The sequence below is a fragment of the Tinamus guttatus genome, unplaced genomic scaffold (genome assembly GCF_059628265.1).
Source record: "Tinamus guttatus ecotype Peru unplaced genomic scaffold, ASM5962826v1 Tinamus_guttatus_pri_ptg000327l, whole genome shotgun sequence".
In the NCBI taxonomy this organism is placed as follows: domain Eukaryota; kingdom Metazoa; phylum Chordata; class Aves; order Tinamiformes; family Tinamidae; genus Tinamus; species Tinamus guttatus.
Genome location: NW_028288861.1, coordinates 8,517,624 through 8,537,009, shown reverse-complemented (window position 1 = coordinate 8,537,009; position 19,386 = coordinate 8,517,624). Strand labels below are relative to the sequence as shown.

Here is a 19,386-nt window from a genome sequence, read left to right as displayed (position 1 = left end):
GCAGGGCTGCGCAGCCCCTTCCCAGCACGCTGGTGGGGAAGGGCCAGACGTTACCAGACAAGGAACAACATGGAGATTACTGTGGCATATGCATTTGTAACAAACAGACCATCATAACATACATTTCTATGGGATCACATCTAGTGATTATATAAATCCATATAGAGATCACTGTATAAAAACTTTGTAAAAAATATTTTAAAAAAGTGTAAAAATGTGCATTTAAAAGCACGGCCAACAAGGACAGCTGGGCTGTAAACATTATACTGAGAGTGTGCTTGGAGGGGCGCCTGCGCCACCGTGCCACGACAGGCCTGCCCACCCGGCGGGGCTTGTGTCAAGTGTGTGCGGTTCTTCGCTTCATGTTTCCATGCGGAGTGCGGGGGCCGCGTGCGGGGATGGCTCCGGCACGCTGCTGAGCCGGGAGGCCCACAGCCACCACAGGGTCTTTGCTCTGCTGTCCCAAGGCCGTGTCTGCCCCGCACAGGCCCTGCTCCCAGCCAGCAGCACTGTGGGAGCAGCAGGACAGGGTGAGGTGGGAGGTCCCCCGCGCTGCCTCCTCCTCCTCGCAGGAGGCACTGCGGCAGCAGGCATTCCTGGGGCCATGAGCAGGCTGGAGGGCCATGATGAGGTATCACAAAGAGGTTGCCCTCACCAGAGCCACTAGCCCTGCTCCTGGGTTCAGCCTCAGGGCAGATGACCAACATGTTCCTGATATTCTCTGTCCCCATATTTATTTGGTCCATATTTCCCAAGGAAGCCCACTGGGTCCTGGCTGCACCGGGCTTCGGTGCAGAGTTCTTCATACAGTACATGTGTTAGAGACCCTGCAAGACCCTGTGCCACTGTCTCCTTCTCCTGGCCCAGAGCCGCCTTCACTTCTTCTCTAGCTGTTCCAGCAGCGGGTTAGCTTCACTCTCGGGCGTCTTGATGCTGTCTGTCCGCACAATGCAGGTTGGACGGTGCCGGTTCAGCATCAGGATGAGCTGCTGCCTCTCTTGTTTCAGCTCTTCTATCTGGGCCTTCAGCTCTGCGTTCATGAGCTCCAGACGCTCAGACTCCTAGCAGGGCCAGAAACACAACCACATATGCACTTCACTCACATCGGACAACATGCAAGGAGAAGCAATTTGGAAAGCCAGCTACCTCTGCTCAGCACTGTTCCTTAGCCCTCGCAGCACAGGGGTAGCCTGAAGACCTGCCACAACATCAAGTTCTTCCAGGCAGATCACACCTGGTCCCATTACCTTGTGTTACCAACACTAGAAAGATCCAGCCAACTGTCTCCTAGGACAGGCCCCTCCATTGCACAGCACGTAAGGCTCTGCCTAGCTGATTTCCAGGGGCTAAAAGGAGTGTTTGAAAATGAACCTGCATTTTTCATCTTTGCAAGGTCCTGTCTGCATGGACCTGCTCTTGTGAAGCAGCTCCTTATCCCCAGATGTATCACTTGCCCATGTCTCACCACCCTTACAGAAAAGCTAGCAAGCTGGGGGCTAGGGGTGTTTTTCTGCCCTGAGCTCATAGCAAGAGCTTGTCTGGGCTCTGAGCAGGGAAACTGCAGGAGCTTCGGCAGGGAGCCAGCCTGCTGCCACTGCATGTTCTGTGCCACAAACCCATGGGTGTCCCTGATGCAGCAGGGAGGTGCCATCCCCAAGCCCAGAGTCCTCCTCTGGCCCCCCTAGGCCTCTGTCCCCTGACACAGGTGCAGGAATGCCCAGGATCTCCGACTGAGCACACAAGGCCACCACCTTCACAAGCAGGATGGAGGTGGGGACAACAGGCCTGACTCCTCCCAAGTGGGGGCTCTGGAGCAAGTTGGGGCAGAGGGTCAGTTCAGGAGGGAGCATTCCCTGCAGACAGACCACCACATGGTCTAAGGAGCAGCCCAAGCTGAAGTCCCCAGTGTGCCCTGGGGACAGGGCAGGACACCCACCCGCTGTAGGAACTCTGTCCTCTCCTTCTTCTTGTTACGACATCGTGCTGCTGCTACTTTGTTTTTCTCCCGACGTCTTTTCCTTCTCTCCTCTTCCTCATCCAGCTGCAACAAGACAAAGGCCCAGAGCTGTCAGACATAGGACTGAAGGACAGGGCTGTGAATGTGCACCCTGGCACCCCTGCTAGCCCAGGGCAAGGGGACGGGAGCAGCCACCTGCACGCAGCACTGCTGGTGCCCCCCACTCCTACCAGGGGTCAGGGGGGCAGGCACATTTCACTGGTGACAGGGACCAATGCTCAGCAGGAGCCAGGTGTGCTGCTGCCACAGCCCTAACTCCACCCTGTACGACACGAGAAGGGAGGCCAGAGCAGTACTTAGAGCCACAGCACAGGACTGGCCACAGCAGCCCTCAAGAGGTAGGTGGCAGAGGACAAGAAAAGGTAGCAAGGGGGAAAATAAGGGGGAAAATAAGCACACAGGATCCCCCAGCAAGACAGGCACAATGTGTCGGACACAGACAGGCACAGCTTACAGTGCACGCATGGTCATTCAGAGCATCAAGAGGGCAAGGGAGGCAGTGACACCGGAAAGCCCCCTAGCTGGTTCAGGCTGTTCCCCTCTTCCAGTAAATTGGGTTATCTGCCTGTGTCCCTCACTGGCCAGGTGATGGCCACTGCAGTAAAGTGGGGACAGGTCTCAGATCCCTTGCAGCAGGGCAGGATGTGGTAGTGTCTCAGTTTCCATAACTCAGTTGCTCTATGCTATCTTATTCAAGCCACACACATCAGGCCATATAGATTCGGAAAACCATAATCAATATAAAATAGTGATCTTACTAGAAAGTCTGTGTAAGAGGCCTATGGCACACTTACCTCTGAGAGCCTAAACTAGCTCCTTCTAAGGAGATCTGAGTGCTAGAAGCACTTGTGAATTCAACACTAATTAAACTTTGCAGTGAGGCTGCGGGTAGGGAGGTTCCAAGTGCCCTGAGGCCCTACAAGCAACATCCATCCACATCGGCCTGTGACTCCAAAAGCCACCGTGTGACACTAAGGGGCCTGGTCCCTTCTCCTTCATACACCCTCGTGTACGAAGACAACAACATTTGCTTCATGACCTCTTCCACAGTCTATCTGCATGACAGCCACTGACCATCAGATAGTTGTGTCCTTCCTGTCATACCCGTCTGAGGTGATGTGGCCGAGGGTCACATCTCCTAGATGAGCAAGCCCCTTACAGCACACACCATCTGAACTGCCTCACACAATCTGTTCATCTAGTACATGGGCTGCTTAAGGTCCTCGAAAAGGAAGTCAGATTTCCAATGTCATGGACAGAAAGATGGGGGTCATCACGCTATCCTGGACGCATGGATTTGCAAAGAGATGCCAGGGTAGTTAAGGCAGTCACAGTTCTCCTCTGCACACTTACAGGCCACTCCTCTACCCCTGAAATAATCCTTGAATTAAAGGCCAAGAAGCTATTAGGAAAGGATGCGGGGAGAGGGAACACATACTCAAAGATTTCCTGCAAAGCAGATCCCTGGTGGTATCAGGAGCTGGGAGCAAGACAACCGAAAGCACAAGGCTTGTTGTCTCTCTGAGAACTGACACATTTTCACGCCCTGTTGCTCCATTTTATGTAAATGGAAAAATGACCCTCCCTTGTCCCTATCGCAGAAAACATTGAGAGCTTCCCCTCTGCCCCACAGAAGGTCTGTCTCTGCCTTTTCTGTCCACAGCTCCTGTGACCTCAGAGGCTCACTAGAGGCTCATTTTCTGCCTCTATTTCTGTTCAAAAAGGTGATGCGGCCCTAGTGTTGGAGGCCGGGACTTGTCTCAGGTTAGAGGCATAAGGGATGGCATGTGTATGGCCCACAGCACGTTTCAGTAGCTGAGCTCCAGCGCAGCTTGAGGAGGAGAAGGCTTTGGGTTGTCTCCCAAATTGCTTCAGGCAGCAGCTGTCAGGCAGATGAGCTCTATGAGCCTGAGCGCCAGGACTGCCCAGGCTGCCCCGAGCTCCCTGCACTGGTTTCCCCAGAGAGGAGCCCGGCAGCAGCCACTCGCAGCTGCCCCAAGAGGGCAGTCCGCGCCACAGGCCTGCCCGGCCCTGCTGAGGCGCCGGCCCAGCCTCACGCACTTGCCTCACACCTGCGAGGCCGCCTGCCCTGCAAGGCTCCTACTGCCAGGGCCATGCGGAAGCTGCTCCCCTGGCAGGGACCCACGGCCCTCCCAGGCCTGGCCCAGGAGGAGCGGGGCAGGCTGCTCCTCGGCACCCCAAGGAAGAGGGCACACTGCAGCTCTACCCGTGTGTCACCTTTCGGCTGCTCTCCGGGTGCCAGGGGCAGCTCCACGCGCTGCCCTCAGCCCCTCTGCTGCACAGGCCACACAGGCAAGGAGCAGCCTGCAGGGAGGGCAGCCATTCAGAGGCTGCCAGCAGATTTCCCCTTTTCTTCCCTCCACATGGTGCCTGAATGACAGCCCCAGAGGACACTCAGCACTTTCAGTACCTGCTGTGGGGCGGAGACACCCTGTCCTGGTTGCACAGGGCTCCAGGAGACCACAACCCCATGGCCAGAGGAGCTGCAGGGCCAGCCTCAGACATGCCCAAGCTCTCCAGGAGAGGCTGCATCTTGGGAAGACGATGCAGAGCTCCCTATTTGTTCCCCAATGCATGAAGCTATGTGGTTCCCACACTACCTCTCACAGGACATCCAAAACATTCAGCCATGCAGCTACACGGCTGCACAGCTCTGTTTCACTGCTGATATCATGTCTTCTGCTGCACTCCCATCTACCAGCCAGGGCCAACACCTCTCCCCAGCCCCCAGTGCCAGACCAGCCAGCTAACATATCCCTGGCCAGCTGCAAGGTTTCCCTGGAATTTGCAATTCAAGCTGCTTCTAAAGCAGCATGCCAAAAGGTCATGACAGCAATTAGCTTCAGCTGACAGCTCAGCTGCTCTGCTGATAGAGGAAGCAGAGCCTTTAGCTCCAAGACCCTTCTGACAACCTCCCCCAACTTCCTAGGCTCAGCTCCTGTTGAGAGCACTGCCAAGCTCTCCCCCAGGTGAGCTCCACAAAGCTCTGTGCTGCATAAGGGGCTAATATAACTCCAGTGAAAGGCCAAGAGCTGGACTCTATCCTACTGGTTCTCCCAGCAGGAAGCTACCACAAGGGGCAGGGGAAAGGGAACAGGCAGCCTCCCTGAAGGCAGTCTGGGTGCTGCTGAGCTTTTACCACAAACCTTAAGGCACCTGCTTAGGCCCTGTGGACTATTCCTTTGTAATGCTGTTTTGCTCCTTCGGCCAAGCACCTCATGGGTCACTTCTTATCATGCAAGCATCTCCAGACATCTCCCTCACTGTTGTCTCCAGACAATGCACAACATCCTCTCTTCGTGTGGGACTGCCCAAAATACTCACACAAGCACAAACAGAGTTATCAAAAGGTTTGCCTACTGCACTGCCGGCAGAATCCACTCACTGATTTGGGGCCTCCAGACTGATGGATTTCCAGCTCCATTTGAAGGAGTAGGAGATGCAAACTCTCAACACCTCAGTACAGTGAGGTCTGAAGAGCCATCAGAGATATGAGACAACCACAAAAGAAAAGTTTGTGCAAATGTCTCTGTTGTTTGGTGGGCTGTGTCTCAGCCTGTAGGTTCACATGCAGCTGGTTACCAAAGGCTGCACAGAACCAGCCAGGGCTGGGACATGAAGGCCTCCATCCTGCATCCCAGTCCATGCCACAGGGACAGAAGTTCAGCCATAAGATGCAGAGCAGAGATGGAAGGAGGAGGACAATGCTAGCAGTTCAGCTGCCAGGACACATGCACATCACCAAAGAGGCGGCATAAACAGACACAGCCAGGAGAGAGACATGGGGCAGGGCATGTGTGACAGGCTGCCTGCGGGCAACAGCTCCCTCTCCTCTGCTCCCTGTCTGCAGGGCTCAGCAGCACCAGGACTCACCTCACTTTTCACAGGCTGGGGTCTCTTCCCTAGCTTCACCTCCAGGAAGTGGAGTGGCGAGATCATGGCGCCAATGTTGCGGATGTCAGCGAACTTCAGCTCCTCAGCCGTCAGCGCCGTGCCTGGCAGCCCCGTCAAGGGGCCGAGCCCGGGCAGCGCGCCAGCCGTCAGCGACGGGTCGGGGATCTGCCCTGGCATCATAGCAGGAAAAACAGCTCCGCAGGCTAGAGGCAAACAGAGACACAGCCCATTTTAACCCAGCCGCAGGTCCCACAACACAGTACAAGCCAACCATATTCCATGATCCACCATCTAACCAGGTGTGAACCAGGGAAAGTGGATGCTCTCTCCCATGCCTACATGGCACATCCGGTACTCAAACAAGTCTCACTAGCGCTACCAAGAAAGTGAGGAACACCCAGTACCCAGAAGGAGCCAAGCCCACTCCCCCATAGTGCAGGACCCAATGGTTAACTGGGGAATTTTACCTCAGGCAGCCTGTAGGTGACCACCTGGGAGACCACTGTGCCCTGCAAGGAGAATAAGGTAGTGACCTGGGTTGTTGATTAGTTACTAACAACATATCCCGCTGGGACTCCAGGGGGGGCAGAGAAACCATTATCCACTGCAGACTCCTCTCCTAGCATCTCACGTGCAGCAACAACCCGCAGCAGGGACACAGTGAACACAGGATTAGAGCTGCCCATGCTCCAACAGGCAACGCCAGTGGCGCAGGGCACACAGCTCAGCACTCTGCAGGGATTCTGCGAGTCCTGCCTAGGAACCGCCACGGAAGGCAGCCAGAGGCAGGTGCTCTGCGACTGGCACAGGGACCTCTTCAGAGGGGACAGTGAGAGCAACGACTGGGTGATAGAGACCAAAATATTGACATTCCAGAAAAGAGGGGCTACTGGCCTGCAGATCAAGAAAGGAATATACCCAAGGAACAAAGCACTGTGGAGAAAGGAGGGTGGCAGGGGAAGAGAAGTTGACTACAGAGACTTCCAGGATAAACAGTGATGCAATCCTGTAGACTACTGATTTTGACCCCTTCCTCTGAAGGGGCCTTCTGGATCAATGTTTTATCTTAAACAAGTTTTGATTAATGTGTAGGTACTAGGGCAGGAAGGCAGTGATATCAAGGGGACCATAATGTTTCAGGCTGGGTATCTTCTTGGAAGGCTCAGCCTGTTGGTGAGGGCTGGGACAAGGCACTACCAACCAAGGGCACTACCAACAAAAAGTGCTGTGAGAAGAGCCTGCTGCAGAGCAAACACAAGCCCAGCATGAGCATGGGGAAAGGAAGGCTGGCAGGAACAGGAACAGAGCAAGGGGCAAAAGGCTTCTGCCTGGGAAAGAAAATATGGTTTGAATAAGACTAAGTCAGGGACAAGCTTTGACGAGTCACTTTTGGGCATCCAAAAGGGATTTATCAGGAAATGTGACAAGTGGCCACTATATAAAGAAACAGAAAGTATTTAAATAAGCCTAAAATAAGGCTGTAGAACAGGAGCTGCTGTGCCAGCCAAAAGGCAAAGGGAGCTACTGGCTATAGCACAAGCACATCTCCATTTGCATAACGGCCCTGAGATGCTCACAAGGGACCCAGTTACAAGGCGCAGAGTTGACTTCTGTCCGTGCAGTAACCATGTTTCCCCTCAGCACAACTGCACGTCCCGGCTCCTTGCAGAAGCAGCAGCAGCGCCCATGGGGCCCCCAGGCTTCCACTCCGTGATACCCCCAAGGCAGAGAGGCACCGAGGGCCTGGGGACATCCCACATACAAGACTGGGAAGAAAATCAGGTAGCCAGAAGCCTCACTGAGCAGCTCCCCCAGCTGTGAGCAGGCCTGGGATTCAGCAACAGGCAAAGGCAGGGAAGAGGAGTCCGAGCAGGCCCGTCAGCTGCAGTCTGCACAAGCCTCTGGGAGGTGCCACAGCACTGACTGCAGAGTGAGGAGGCACCTTAAGGGAGGGACGGTCCCTGCTTGCTCCGCAGCGGGCCATGGGCAGGTGGGTCTGTGCCCTAGGGCTGTGCCCAAGGCACAGCCACACTGCAGAGCCGGGTCCCACCTGCCCTGGGGTAGCAGACCTGCACCCTGGCAGGCTGCAAACAGGTAAAACTGAGTGCAAGAGGGCTGAAGATCAGCCAAAATGAGCAGATTTCCTGGCACAGGGATGTGCCCAGGAGATATGGTATATTTGTTAGATGAGCAGAAAATGGGGGGAAGAGCCAATCATACAGGCTAAGTGAGACTAGGGAGCTGATGAAGACTCGAGAGGTCACAGCAGGGCAGCACAGGAGCCGCACAGACACTGAGGACACGGAGCTCACATCGGAGTGCCGAGGAGCTCTGGAGAGCTCTGCTGTGCTGCAACCTGCTGCCCGAGGGGCCCCTCGAGGCAGAGCCTGCTCCCCAGACAGCGCAGGAGCCACTGGAAAAGAGCAGGCAGCGAGCAGGAAGGGAGCGCTCTGCGCCGGGCACCGCTCCGGGAGAAGCGCAGAGGGGAGGGCAGCGTCGGAACGGGGAGGGTGCTGGGCTGGGGGAGCTGATCCACACAAGGGCTGCACAGCCCGGAAAGGAGAAGGCAGGAGAGGAAGGAGATGGGAGTGACCACTAAGGAGCGGTGATACTACCTGATGGAGCAGACTCCTGCCTCTTCAACGATCACAGACAGACAAAACTTGGTAATAATGTTTGATTTCAGAAGAGACTAAATATCAACTGGACAAGACTCCAAAAACCTAAAACAATCTAAAGTATTTGTTCTTCCATAACTGTCCTAAACCAGAGAGCTGTAATTCCGCATTTGGAACTGGCAATGCGGTATATGGACGGGAGAACCCGCACCAGCAGAGCCCTGAAGCAGCACTCTTCTTCCCTTTCCTCCCTTTTTGGCTTACAGATGGCTAAGCTGCTTCCCTCTTCCAGAAAGCAGGCACTATCCTACCCTTGGCAGCACGCTGGATAGGAAAATACAACCGTGTTCAGGGACTGTGCTAACAGCCTCACCATCTTCCTCAAACCACCCCTTCCTCAGCAGGAAGGCACCTGACAGCGCGAAGGCACAGTGACCTTGGGACACTTTCCAGGACACAACCACAGGACTGAACAGCACAGAATCAAGTCTAACTTCCCATTTTGGGATAACTATGTATTCAGGAGCTAGAGATTTCCCAGGTGCTGCCGCTAAGGTGATGCCGGGCACTGGGGAGGGAGCACGAGGAGAGCAGCACAGCACAGGCCACTCCGGCCAGCTCCAACCAGGAACCCTATGAAGGGCATTCCCAACCGCAGGGACCCAAGAGGGGGTAGGGAGAAAACAAGAGCAGAAGCATGTGAACCATAGAATCAAAGAATGCTTAAGGTTGGAAGGGACCTCTAGAGATCATCTAGTCCAACCCCCCTGCACACAACCTAGAGCACGTGGCACAGGACTGCGTCCAAGTGGGTTTTGAAGATCTCCAGAGAAGGAGGCTTCACAACCTCTCTGGGCAGCCTGTTCCAGTGCTCTGTCACCCTCACTGTTAAGAAAAATTTCCATAAGTTCCTGTGAAACTTTTGGTGCTTCAGTTTGTGGCCATTACCTCTAGTTACACTGGTGGCCACCAGTGAAAAGAGGCCAGCACCATCCTCCTCACTGCCTCCCTTGAGGTACTTCTAGACACTGCTCAGGTCCCCTCTCAGCCTTCTCTTCTCCAGGCTGAACAGGCCCAGCTCCCTCAGCCTCTCCTTGTAGGGCAGATGTTCTAGGCCCCTGATCATCCTTGTAGCCCTGCGCTGGACTCTCTCCAGCAGCTCCACATCCCTCTTGTACTGTGGAGCCCAGAACATCAACTTGGTGCTTCCCCCAGGCAAACACTGTGAGCTGCTGTGGCACATGCTGGTTTGGGGCCCTGATCCATTCTTCCATATATTTCAGCCTGGGAACTGACTTGAGCCTGGAGCTGGATGCTTCAATCTCATTCTGGGTTTGGGTCCCCTGCTTTTCACTCTTACATTACAGGATGCAGCTCAGGAAACTTTGGACACACAGCTAGATTCTCAGCTACACAATCCATGGTCACTATAACTTATAAACAGTGTAGAGATAGTGAATCTGATTTTCTGACTGAAACAATCACATGACCCAGCACCTGTCTATGCACCAGAGCGTGGGCAGCTCCATGGCACTGCTGCCTAAAAGATTATGAAATGACTCCTGCTCATCACCTATGTTTTCTCTGGGTCACCCTCTCCGTCTTCCTCTTTGAGCTGGTGGCTTAAGATGCCTTGAAATAGCCTTTGTACCACAGCATGACACAAGGCACAGCTCAGAGTAAAGAAACTGGCCTAATACCTGTTATGAACTAAAAATGTATCCTAGATCCAGTGGCAGCACTGATAAAATCCAGATCACGTAGGCATCAAGACAAACGAAATCTGAAGCTATCCAAACCAACAAAGAGCTCCTACCTGGAAGGAAAGGAAGCTGCACATCAGCAAAGCAGAAAACTAAGTGGGAACAACGGAAAGGACTTCTCTAAGGGAGCTGTTGCTTAGGGATCAGGAAGCTCAGGAACAGCGAGAACTGCCAAGAGCCAGACCTTGGAGGGGAATTTAAAACAATTCCCAGCAAGCTTAGAGCCACAGAAATAAGTAGGGAACCAGGAGAGATGTCACCCCACTCCACAGCAACAGTTAATCTAGCACAGTCCCCCCATGCATCCTGCCACAGGCACCATCACTCACTGCTCATCAGAGGAATTTCTCATTCAACTCCTTTAATTTCCTCCACGTGCAGGAGAGGCTTTTGTTTCACCCCAGCACAAGTTCAGGATAACTGGATAAGCAATAAGGATTCTTGCCCTTGGATCACATCACAAATGCCAAGCTATGTATTCTATTTAAATGTAACTCTATTTAATACCTTGATCTTATTCAAGAGGCAATTATTTTGGAGGACATTAGCATGTCTGCCAATAGCCCTGGCATATTTCTACCATGTTGGCATGGTAGTGCAGAAATAACGTTTAAGTTAAAGATCCAATAGCCAGATCTTGTTTTGAGCTGCCGAATACATTTGCCATCCTGCCAGTTCCTTTCTGGATATTCCTTTGCCATGTCTGTTATTGCAAAGGAACTCGAACCAACTCACCTCTGTATCCCTCCACTTCCTAGCACATGCCTCAGTAGGGAGTTGCTGGGATTCTTATTAGATTTGCTCTTTTCATAAAAAGATTAACACAAGCTTTTTCTTTATGCCAGAAAGCCTTTCAATGTCTCCTTACATGAACTGAGAAAAGTCATGTCTTCAGTAAAACCTAGCTTTCTGGTGCCCTACTGTTGAACCACACAATTCCTGCATTGTCAGCTATGCTTTTTTCCACACACACAAAACACCCAGGAGCAAAGCAAGGCAACTAAGGAAAGAGAATGTGCAGTCTTGTATCGACAGCAGTACCTGTGTGACGCCATTGCTCGAGTTTACATTAATTGCAGCTATACGTTCAGCACTGGCACTATGCACTATCTTGTGCTGCAACACCTCACGGTGCTCCAGAGAGAGCTGTAGACAGAGAGGGCTTTCTTAAAACTCCAGTTCAAGGATGAGCAGGATGTGTCATTCAGTTCTTAACCTTACAGGGAGAAGGGAGGAAAAAAAAAAAAAAAACCACCACCACACACCACTGTTCAATGAATAATTTCCTGGGTCAAAATTCAGCTTGTATTTCCTCAGCTTTGCCTTCATACTGCTCTTGTGCTGGCTAACTGCCTGTAGCAAGACTTGACCATTTAATAAAGTGTCTGTAACTCCTAATTATTGCAGTCTCTTTTGAATCTTTGCTTTAAGCATTACTTTTTCTTTTTTTTGGTCTTGGCCACCCATTCTACTGGCAACTTCAGTTTTATCAGCACTCATCCCCAAAAGCTGACAACAGCACAGCTTCCTTTTCTCAACTTGTTTTTGCCACATCTTTCACAACAGTAATGAGTGCTTCAGCGCACTGTCCTCCCTCATGTCTCCATGGCCAAGGGCTTGTGACACCAGCCCATTTCCTTTGCACAGTGCCCAGCACCGTCTGGCTTTCTCCTATGGCTGGAGTTCCCTGCTGTAGCTGGCTACCTACTAGGAAGATGCTTGAGCTGTCACTCTCCCATCTGTGCAGCTCCTCAGCAACTCTACCTCTACATTTCTTCCTATTCTTTCTCTTACTTCTCAAATCTTTATTTGTATTTCTGCCATACTGATATTTCACTGCTGCTGTTTTGTTTTTTCTGAAGGAGCTGATGTTTGCAGGGCAGTTATGGCATAAATCTAACATCCGTAGGCATAATCCACACACCCCAGTATCCCTGGGGGCTGGTATTCTGGTTGCTAACTGACATTCACACCCCTCCTGCCACCTCTTCAGTACTATTCTTACCCAGGACTAAAACTGGAATGCCTACCCATGTTGAAATCATAAATTCTTATTCCTGTGCAAAAGATGTCTTAGTTTTCAACTGCTGTTCTGCCAGGACCATCCTATGCACCCTCACTCAAGGGAGCCATTTGCTTATCTGCTACTGATGCAGCAGCAGCCACATCTGGTTTACAGAGGGGACCACATCATGTCAGAGGGAGGTCAGACAGTCGCCCTTCACTGCAGTTTAAATTTATATTAGTGTCTTATCTGTGCTGTCAGCTTTCTTGGTGGAAGTGGGAGCTGTTTGCAACCTTGTTTTTAATTTCACTGTCTATAAATTGTGGTTTCCTTCCAACATGAGCTTTTTTGCATCCTCTGTCATGACAATGCATGACATCTGCAAGGGCTGATCCACGTACCCTTGCACTGCCCAGGGAGCCAGCCCAGCACCTGATGCTGCCAGCTAGGGGGGTTGCAACACTCTAAAATACCCCTGTATTTCTCTTCTGCCCATGGCAAGTGCAGAGACAAGGCTGAGTCTGTCCTACCTGTCCCCTGCCCTTCACCACTCTGCCCACAGGGCCCATGGTCACACTCTGCGTGCTCTCCCACGCTGGGCTCCACCTGGGTACCTGCCACCGCTCATCAGCTGCCATGAGGCACCAGAGCGCTGCCAAAGGCAGCAAGCCACCATGTAAGTGATGTCTGATCTTTTATTTGGTGTATCACTCAATATATAGAAATGGCAATTCTACACTGTCTTGGAGCCCTTAAGTCATATCATAGCAAGGAGCTTTTCATCTGCTCCTGGTCAAAAAGCAGCAACTCCACTTTGCATTGTAACTTTTGTTCTGATCTGTAAGGGACCAGCAAGCTGCTTTCTTTACAATTTTATGTCTTTGTCCCTTTTTAAGTTTGCAGCAACCAAGTCTGTTCCATCTGCATGTTCTACATTACATCTGCCGGTACAAGGGGACTAGGAAGAAGTATGACTTATATGAAAGTCCTTTCCTGACATGCCCAGCTTTGCATGCCTCAGGAATGCAGCTTTCTAAACAGGGACAGGACATTTGCCTATCACTTGTTCTCTGAAGCAGAGCCACTTGCTTCTTTCTATCAGGTCTTTTCTGGCTGCGGACACTACAGAGGCCTGTGGGTCACTAGAGCTGTAGACCTTCTGTCCCTTCAAGGCTCTGCCCTTAGTTAAGGCCATGTTGACATTATAGTCGTAGTCATAAGCACTATGAAGTTGAAGCCTGAAAACCAACTGCCAATATTCCTAGTGCCACAGCATTAAACCATGCAGTTACAGCTTAGCTCTGCTGCCCAAACTGTGATATTCTCCCATTCCTAGGCACCTGCTATCTGGTTTATTACAGATGCAGCTAGTTTCAAGCAGTGGTTTATGGCAAGTCCTCCTGTTTCCTATCCAGCTTCTCATGGTCCAATTTTAAGAGCAGCAGCTCTCAGTGCCATGGAGGAAGGCAATATCACCAACCACAGGCCACACTGATCACTGCTGCAGTTATTTACCAACCATCACAACGCAGTAGTATCCAAGTCCCATGTTTGTAACCTGTCCTTTCAATGCCCATATAGCAGTGTCAGAAAACATGAAATTTAGTAACAGCTACTGTGTTTGTATTCATTAACCTGCTGAACCTATTAGTATGGAGGAATCCAGCAGCTGCAACAGACACAGGGCAGCTGTGACGCGCACTGGGACAGAACTATGACCGCTGCCTCTTCCCAAGCACACAGCATCACTCTGGGTATCCCCCGAAAGCCCCGTAACCCCTTCTCCAAAGGGCTCGACCACAGCATGGCCTACAAGGTGCTGCAGCCGCCGGGCGCCGCACGCCAGACTTTGCACTGTCACACGGCCACTGCACTCCGCTTCCATTCCAAGCGGAGGAAACGCCTCCCGAATCTGCGGAGCCGGGAAGCTTGGCACAGATTTCTCCTCCCACAGACACCCCCGGCTGTCCTCACTGTTCTTCTCCCACAGGCAACCCCACATGGTTGAAGGGGAACAGCAAGGGCTTATGAACCCGCTCACACGTCCTGTCCACGCTAAGCTCCACAAGGGCCTGTGGAGCCAGATGCTAAGCAGAGGAAGCAGCTGCGAAGGACAGCTTTGCAGGAGGTCGAAGTCTAAACCTATTTCTTGAGTGGCAGCAGCCTGGCTAAGCCCTGAATGTCTAGTCTCATGCAGATGGCAGGAAGAAGGCAAGTCATTCACAGACACAAAACTGTGAAAGCCTTCCCGAAAGCCAGAGCCTCCCAGCCTCGCTCTTCCCCACCCCAGGCACACAGCTCCCACGCTCCACCTGAGCGGCAGCACAGAGCAGACACCCTCTTTGGCAAGGACATGATTTGCAGCTCCCATCCAGCCGAGAGCTGCATCACCCCCACCCCACCTGCCCCCTGCCTGAGTTTATTATTCCCATTACTCTTGGCCAGACACCCAGGTCCACCACGCTGAACCTTCCAGTGACCCCCCGTCCTTCAAGCAGGCAGAGTGCCACACGCAGCCTCTGCTGGGGCTGCAGGGACGCCCTCCAGACACACACTCACAGGGACACCTATTGCGCAGGTATCACCAGGCACCCCTCACCCAGGTGAGCCACCGTTCCCAGCCCTGCAAATCTGTGGCTTCATTTCTCTCCTTCCCACCCACCTCAGACCTCCTAACTTCATCGCTACCTTCACACGTGTGCTCAACTTTTGAGCTTCTAGAAGCAAACCCTTCTTTGCTGTTACTAAACCAGTCAGCTCGGATGCTTCTTTTCCCCCAGATTTTACCCCTCACCCTCAGATTAGCAATAAGCTATAGCTCAGCATTACACTACCCCCACCACTGCAATGCAGTGCTTGACCTGTAAGCAGCCTGGAGCAGCAGGTTTTGTACAGCACCGGGCACCCCGAGGTCCTCACAGCATTTGCCACAGACTAGAATTAATCAGTCGCTTATGGAGTATAATGTGGCAGACACTCACTAATCCTGCACCACGCAGCAGCCTGGAGCAGCTAGGTAAACACTCCCTGCTAAGGCAGAAACAGCCTGAGTTCAGCTGCAGCTCAAACACCAACGTTAACATCTGACTTTGCCAAGCCTACTGGGACCCTTCATGGCCACACTGTGGTCAGGGCTGGAATCTTCTTCGAGAGGACAGCCCTCCTGCTGGGCAGAGCTCACTAACCACTGGGGCCAAGCAGAGGCACCAAGGCAGGAATGTCCCCTGCAAACGCCTCAGAATTATCCCCTGAACTCCAGGGACATCCACAGAGGCCTCTAACCCACACTAGGATCACCTCTAGCTAGTCTCAGCATAGCGGGGTACTACAAACACCCCTGCATCTTCAGCTTCCTGGCTGAATGTTAAATACGCCATCACACTTGGATCGATACTCTGGATGCTCCAGGCAAGGGGGCCACCCCTGCAGGCAGAGCGAGACAGGGTCACATTTGCTGTCCCCCTCTGCCTTGCTGCATGGGCCCTGGGGGACACGTGCAGGCTGGCACAGAGGCAGCGTCACACACTGTGGCTCTCTCTGTCCTTTTCTTGGGCTGGGACCAGCAGATCCACAGGACACCACTTACTGCGGTGAAAGAGTCTGCACAGCTTCACACTTGGTGCACTGAGTGCTGCCAGGAGCCTGGCCCAGGCAACACAGTTGGCGAGGGAAATTCAGCACAGGGACAGAGATCACTCAGTAGGTGCTCAGCACTATCTGCTCCAAAACAATCTAGTTGGATACTGTTTAGTGGAAAGGGTAGGAGAAGAGACAGAAGATGTGAGGTGCATCTACACTCTCTTAGCAAGAGCTACAGCACAGGGACCTTTGCCTTGAACTGCAAAGAGGAGGCAGAAGCATCCCTAGGTGTTCCAGGGAGGGGACATAAGCAGCAACCTGCACTTCAGCTCTCTGCAAGTCTTGTTAAATCCTAGAGAACCACGAAAACCTGGGACAGCCAATCACTGCTTGACACAGGGATAACTTGGACGACAGCTCCAGCACCCACCCACTCATACCCCAGATGGGCTGGGAAAAAAAAAAAAAGGCAAGAAAAAAAATAGGATTCAGACTAAGAACCTGAAGTCCAACAACTAGTATTCCCAAACATTCCCATGGAAGCACTAACTAGCAGATAACCGGTGCGGGCGCTAGCAACAGCCTCCAGATAGAGATTTTCATGCAAGCTTCAAGAAACTAGCTAAAAATTCCTGCTCTGAGCTGCTGAAGCATTTGTTTCTGCTGAGCTCTTGGAGTCCAAACACACACACACGCGCACACACACAGTTTGGCAGCGGTTGTGTTCCAGGGCTGGTAATACAAGCCATGAAGCCGGCTGCCAAGACAAGCAACAGAACGAGCCAGGCCCCGTTTCATTGGCCACCATACGCTGCATATGGCCCTGGAAGCCGCCAGCGCAGTGTTCTCACCCTCCTTGAAGGCATAGGGGAGCCTGTGTTTTCAAATACACCTCCACAGGGCCTTCATTAAAGGGAAATGGAAACATAATGTGACTCCTGCTCTCGCTCTCCCCCGGTATTTCTCCCTTTCCCCCCGGGTTGCTCGCAAGCCTATTTCCCCGCCACGGAAAGAGGAAAGTGCCTCCTAGCGCGGGGCGCGCGGGAGCAGCGCGTGCGGTGGCGCCCGGCTGCCGCAGCGCTCCTGGCACGGGCAGCGCGGGGTCCCCGGGGCCCCTCGCCTTGGCAGCGCAGCGCGGGCTGGAAGCGGCGCGGGCGCCCCGGGCACCGCAGCGGGCCCCCCGCCCGCGGCAGCGCCGAGCGCCGCTCCCCGGCACGGCCCCGGCCCCGGCCCCGGCCCGCCCGCCGCTCCCGCCGCCGCGCCCGCACCCACCGTGCACGGGGACGGGGCAGCCGCGGCGCCCGCGGGGCCCGGCCGGGCGCGGGCTGCAGCCTCCGGCTCGGCCCCGCCGCCGCCTGCCGCCTCCGCGGCGCTGCGCCGAGCCCCGCGCCGCGCCGGGCCGCCTCGGCCCCTCGCTGCTGCCGCCGCGGCCGGTGCGCGCCTCCCGCGGGCTGTGGCGGGCGGCGGGGTGGGTTGCATCAGCCCCGCTTATATAGCGGCCCCTGCGCTGCGGGGAGGGGTCGGGAATGCGGAACCGGCGGGGCTTGCCAGCGCCACACGTCAGGGAGGGCGGGCGGCAGCGCGAGCGGGGCCGCGGGGCGGGGAGCGCCGCGCCGAGCCGAGCCGAGCCGGGCCGGGCCGCGCGGGGGGGCACCGGCCGCACCGGCACCCGCCCCCCGCGCCGCCCCAGCCCGCAGCCCGGCACGGCCCCAGCCCGCAGCCCGGCATCACCCCAGCCCGCAGCCTGGCATCACCTCCTTGTCCTCATGCCCTGCACCCTGCCCTGGTGCCCCCACACTCCCACGCCTGCCATCCCCGCATCTCCACACCGCCTCACCTGGCACCCAGCACCCCACACACCGCTACACAGGCACCCCTGAACCACCCCACCACGGCACCGCACACCCCTGCACCCCTGCGCTCCACCCCTCAGCACCCCCCGGAGCCACCACCTGGACACCCCACTGCCAGCCCCCTGCTCCCATCACCTGTACCCTGACAGACAGATGCAGGGGCACCAGCAGGGGCAAGGACCTCCTCAGGCCCCACACCTGCCCGTCCCCTGTGCTCGCTTACCCGTTCCCCCTGTATCTCCTCGCACTTCCAACACACGCACACACAAACCCCCAAACCCAGGGCTGATAGCCTCAGCTCTGACAGCCCTTCAGCTGGGCTGCAGAGGAGCCAGAGGGAACCAGAGTGGTTCAAGGCTCTCCCTGTCCAGCTCTTTGCTCTTCTCTCCTTATCATCCCTGGGACATCCCATCTTAGCTCTTGCTGGAGGCGCAGGCACGCTTACACTGTCCCATGCTCTAGCTTTCAGATGCCAGATGGAGACGAGGGAAGAGATAGGGGATAAGGCCTTCCTGATAACTGATTTCCATGGATTGGAGCCGTGCGCTTCCTCTCTCTCTGACACTGGCCTCCTCCCACCTGCAGCTACCAAACTCTTCGGGGAGGCAAAGCCTTGCGCAGCCACAGGGCTATCCCAGCCCTGCTGCGCACACTGGTGCTCCGCGGCTGGCGCTCCTGAAGCGGCTCCCGCCATCTCATCCCGCCATGCTTCGTTTCTTTGGAACTCCGCAAAAAAACAAAAAGCACCACAGCCATTGGTGAAGTCACCCACTGAGCTGCACTGCCCAACTTGTTCCACCTGAGCCTATGCACAAATTAAATAGGGAAAGAGACCTACCTCCCAAACAGGATGAACTACAGCAGGGATGCAACAACCAGAAGATTCTTCTGAGACCTCCCGCATGCCCGTGGTCCCCATGGGAGGACCATTACAGACCAGCGGGGCCATGTAACACTATTGCCACCCCTTGGCCCTATCCCTCCTGTCTGCATCAGTAAACAGGGACAGACTCCATCCATCCCACTCTGTTTCCCTTCTCATACCTTATCACTGCTTCTCTTCATCATTCACAAATTCCATTTCTTTTCACCACTAGCGATTCATCCCTGATAAGTTTCCCATTGCCAGCATTTCCAGCCCTATCCTCTTCATCTGTATCCCAGAGAAAAAAAGATAACTAAATAGGGGAGCTTGGACTCAGCAGGAGCAGGGAACCAGAAGCCGAATGTTCAGTATAGGAGATGCTGTGCCTCAAGCTGTCCCTTTGCTACATGTACAGAGACATGTAGCAAACAGGCTCTGCCCTTCATTCACACTCTCCTCATGCTGTTAATCTTTCACCTTGTTTTCTGGGAGCCAGGACACTTCTATACACCTCTATACTTCATGTATATACATTCGCACAGAACCCCAACATTTCATTAATCTTGCCACTTTCTCCCGCGGGAAAGAAAAAGGACAAGTTGAGATACATTTTTCCCATATCCATTCTTCACATTCCTACATCAGATAGGGCAGACTTTCTTAGTGCCTTGAGCTGGAGGGATCCCGCTGTGGTTGACAAACTATCACTCCCAAGTGATCTACGCGCAAATTGCCCTCGGGGCAGCGCACGGCAGCTACCGCATCCACAGG

The 19,386-nt window shown here is 54.0% G+C and overlaps 1 protein-coding gene across 1 annotated transcript; it reads right to left on the bottom strand.

Annotated features, from left to right (window-relative positions):
• Positions 1-695: 695 nt before the first annotated feature.
• Positions 696-17,248, bottom strand: JDP2 (Jun dimerization protein 2). Its single transcript, XM_088529364.1, has 4 exons — positions 17,170-17,248; positions 5,912-6,135; positions 1,937-2,041; positions 696-1,061 (listed from the first exon to the last, which is right to left on the bottom strand). The coding sequence occupies exons 2-4, from the start codon at positions 6,110-6,112 to the stop codon at positions 876-878; spliced, it is 492 nt and encodes a 163-aa protein (XP_088385490.1). The 5' UTR covers positions 6,113-6,135; positions 17,170-17,248; the 3' UTR covers positions 696-875.
• Between the last annotated feature and the right edge of the window lie 2,138 nt (positions 17,249-19,386).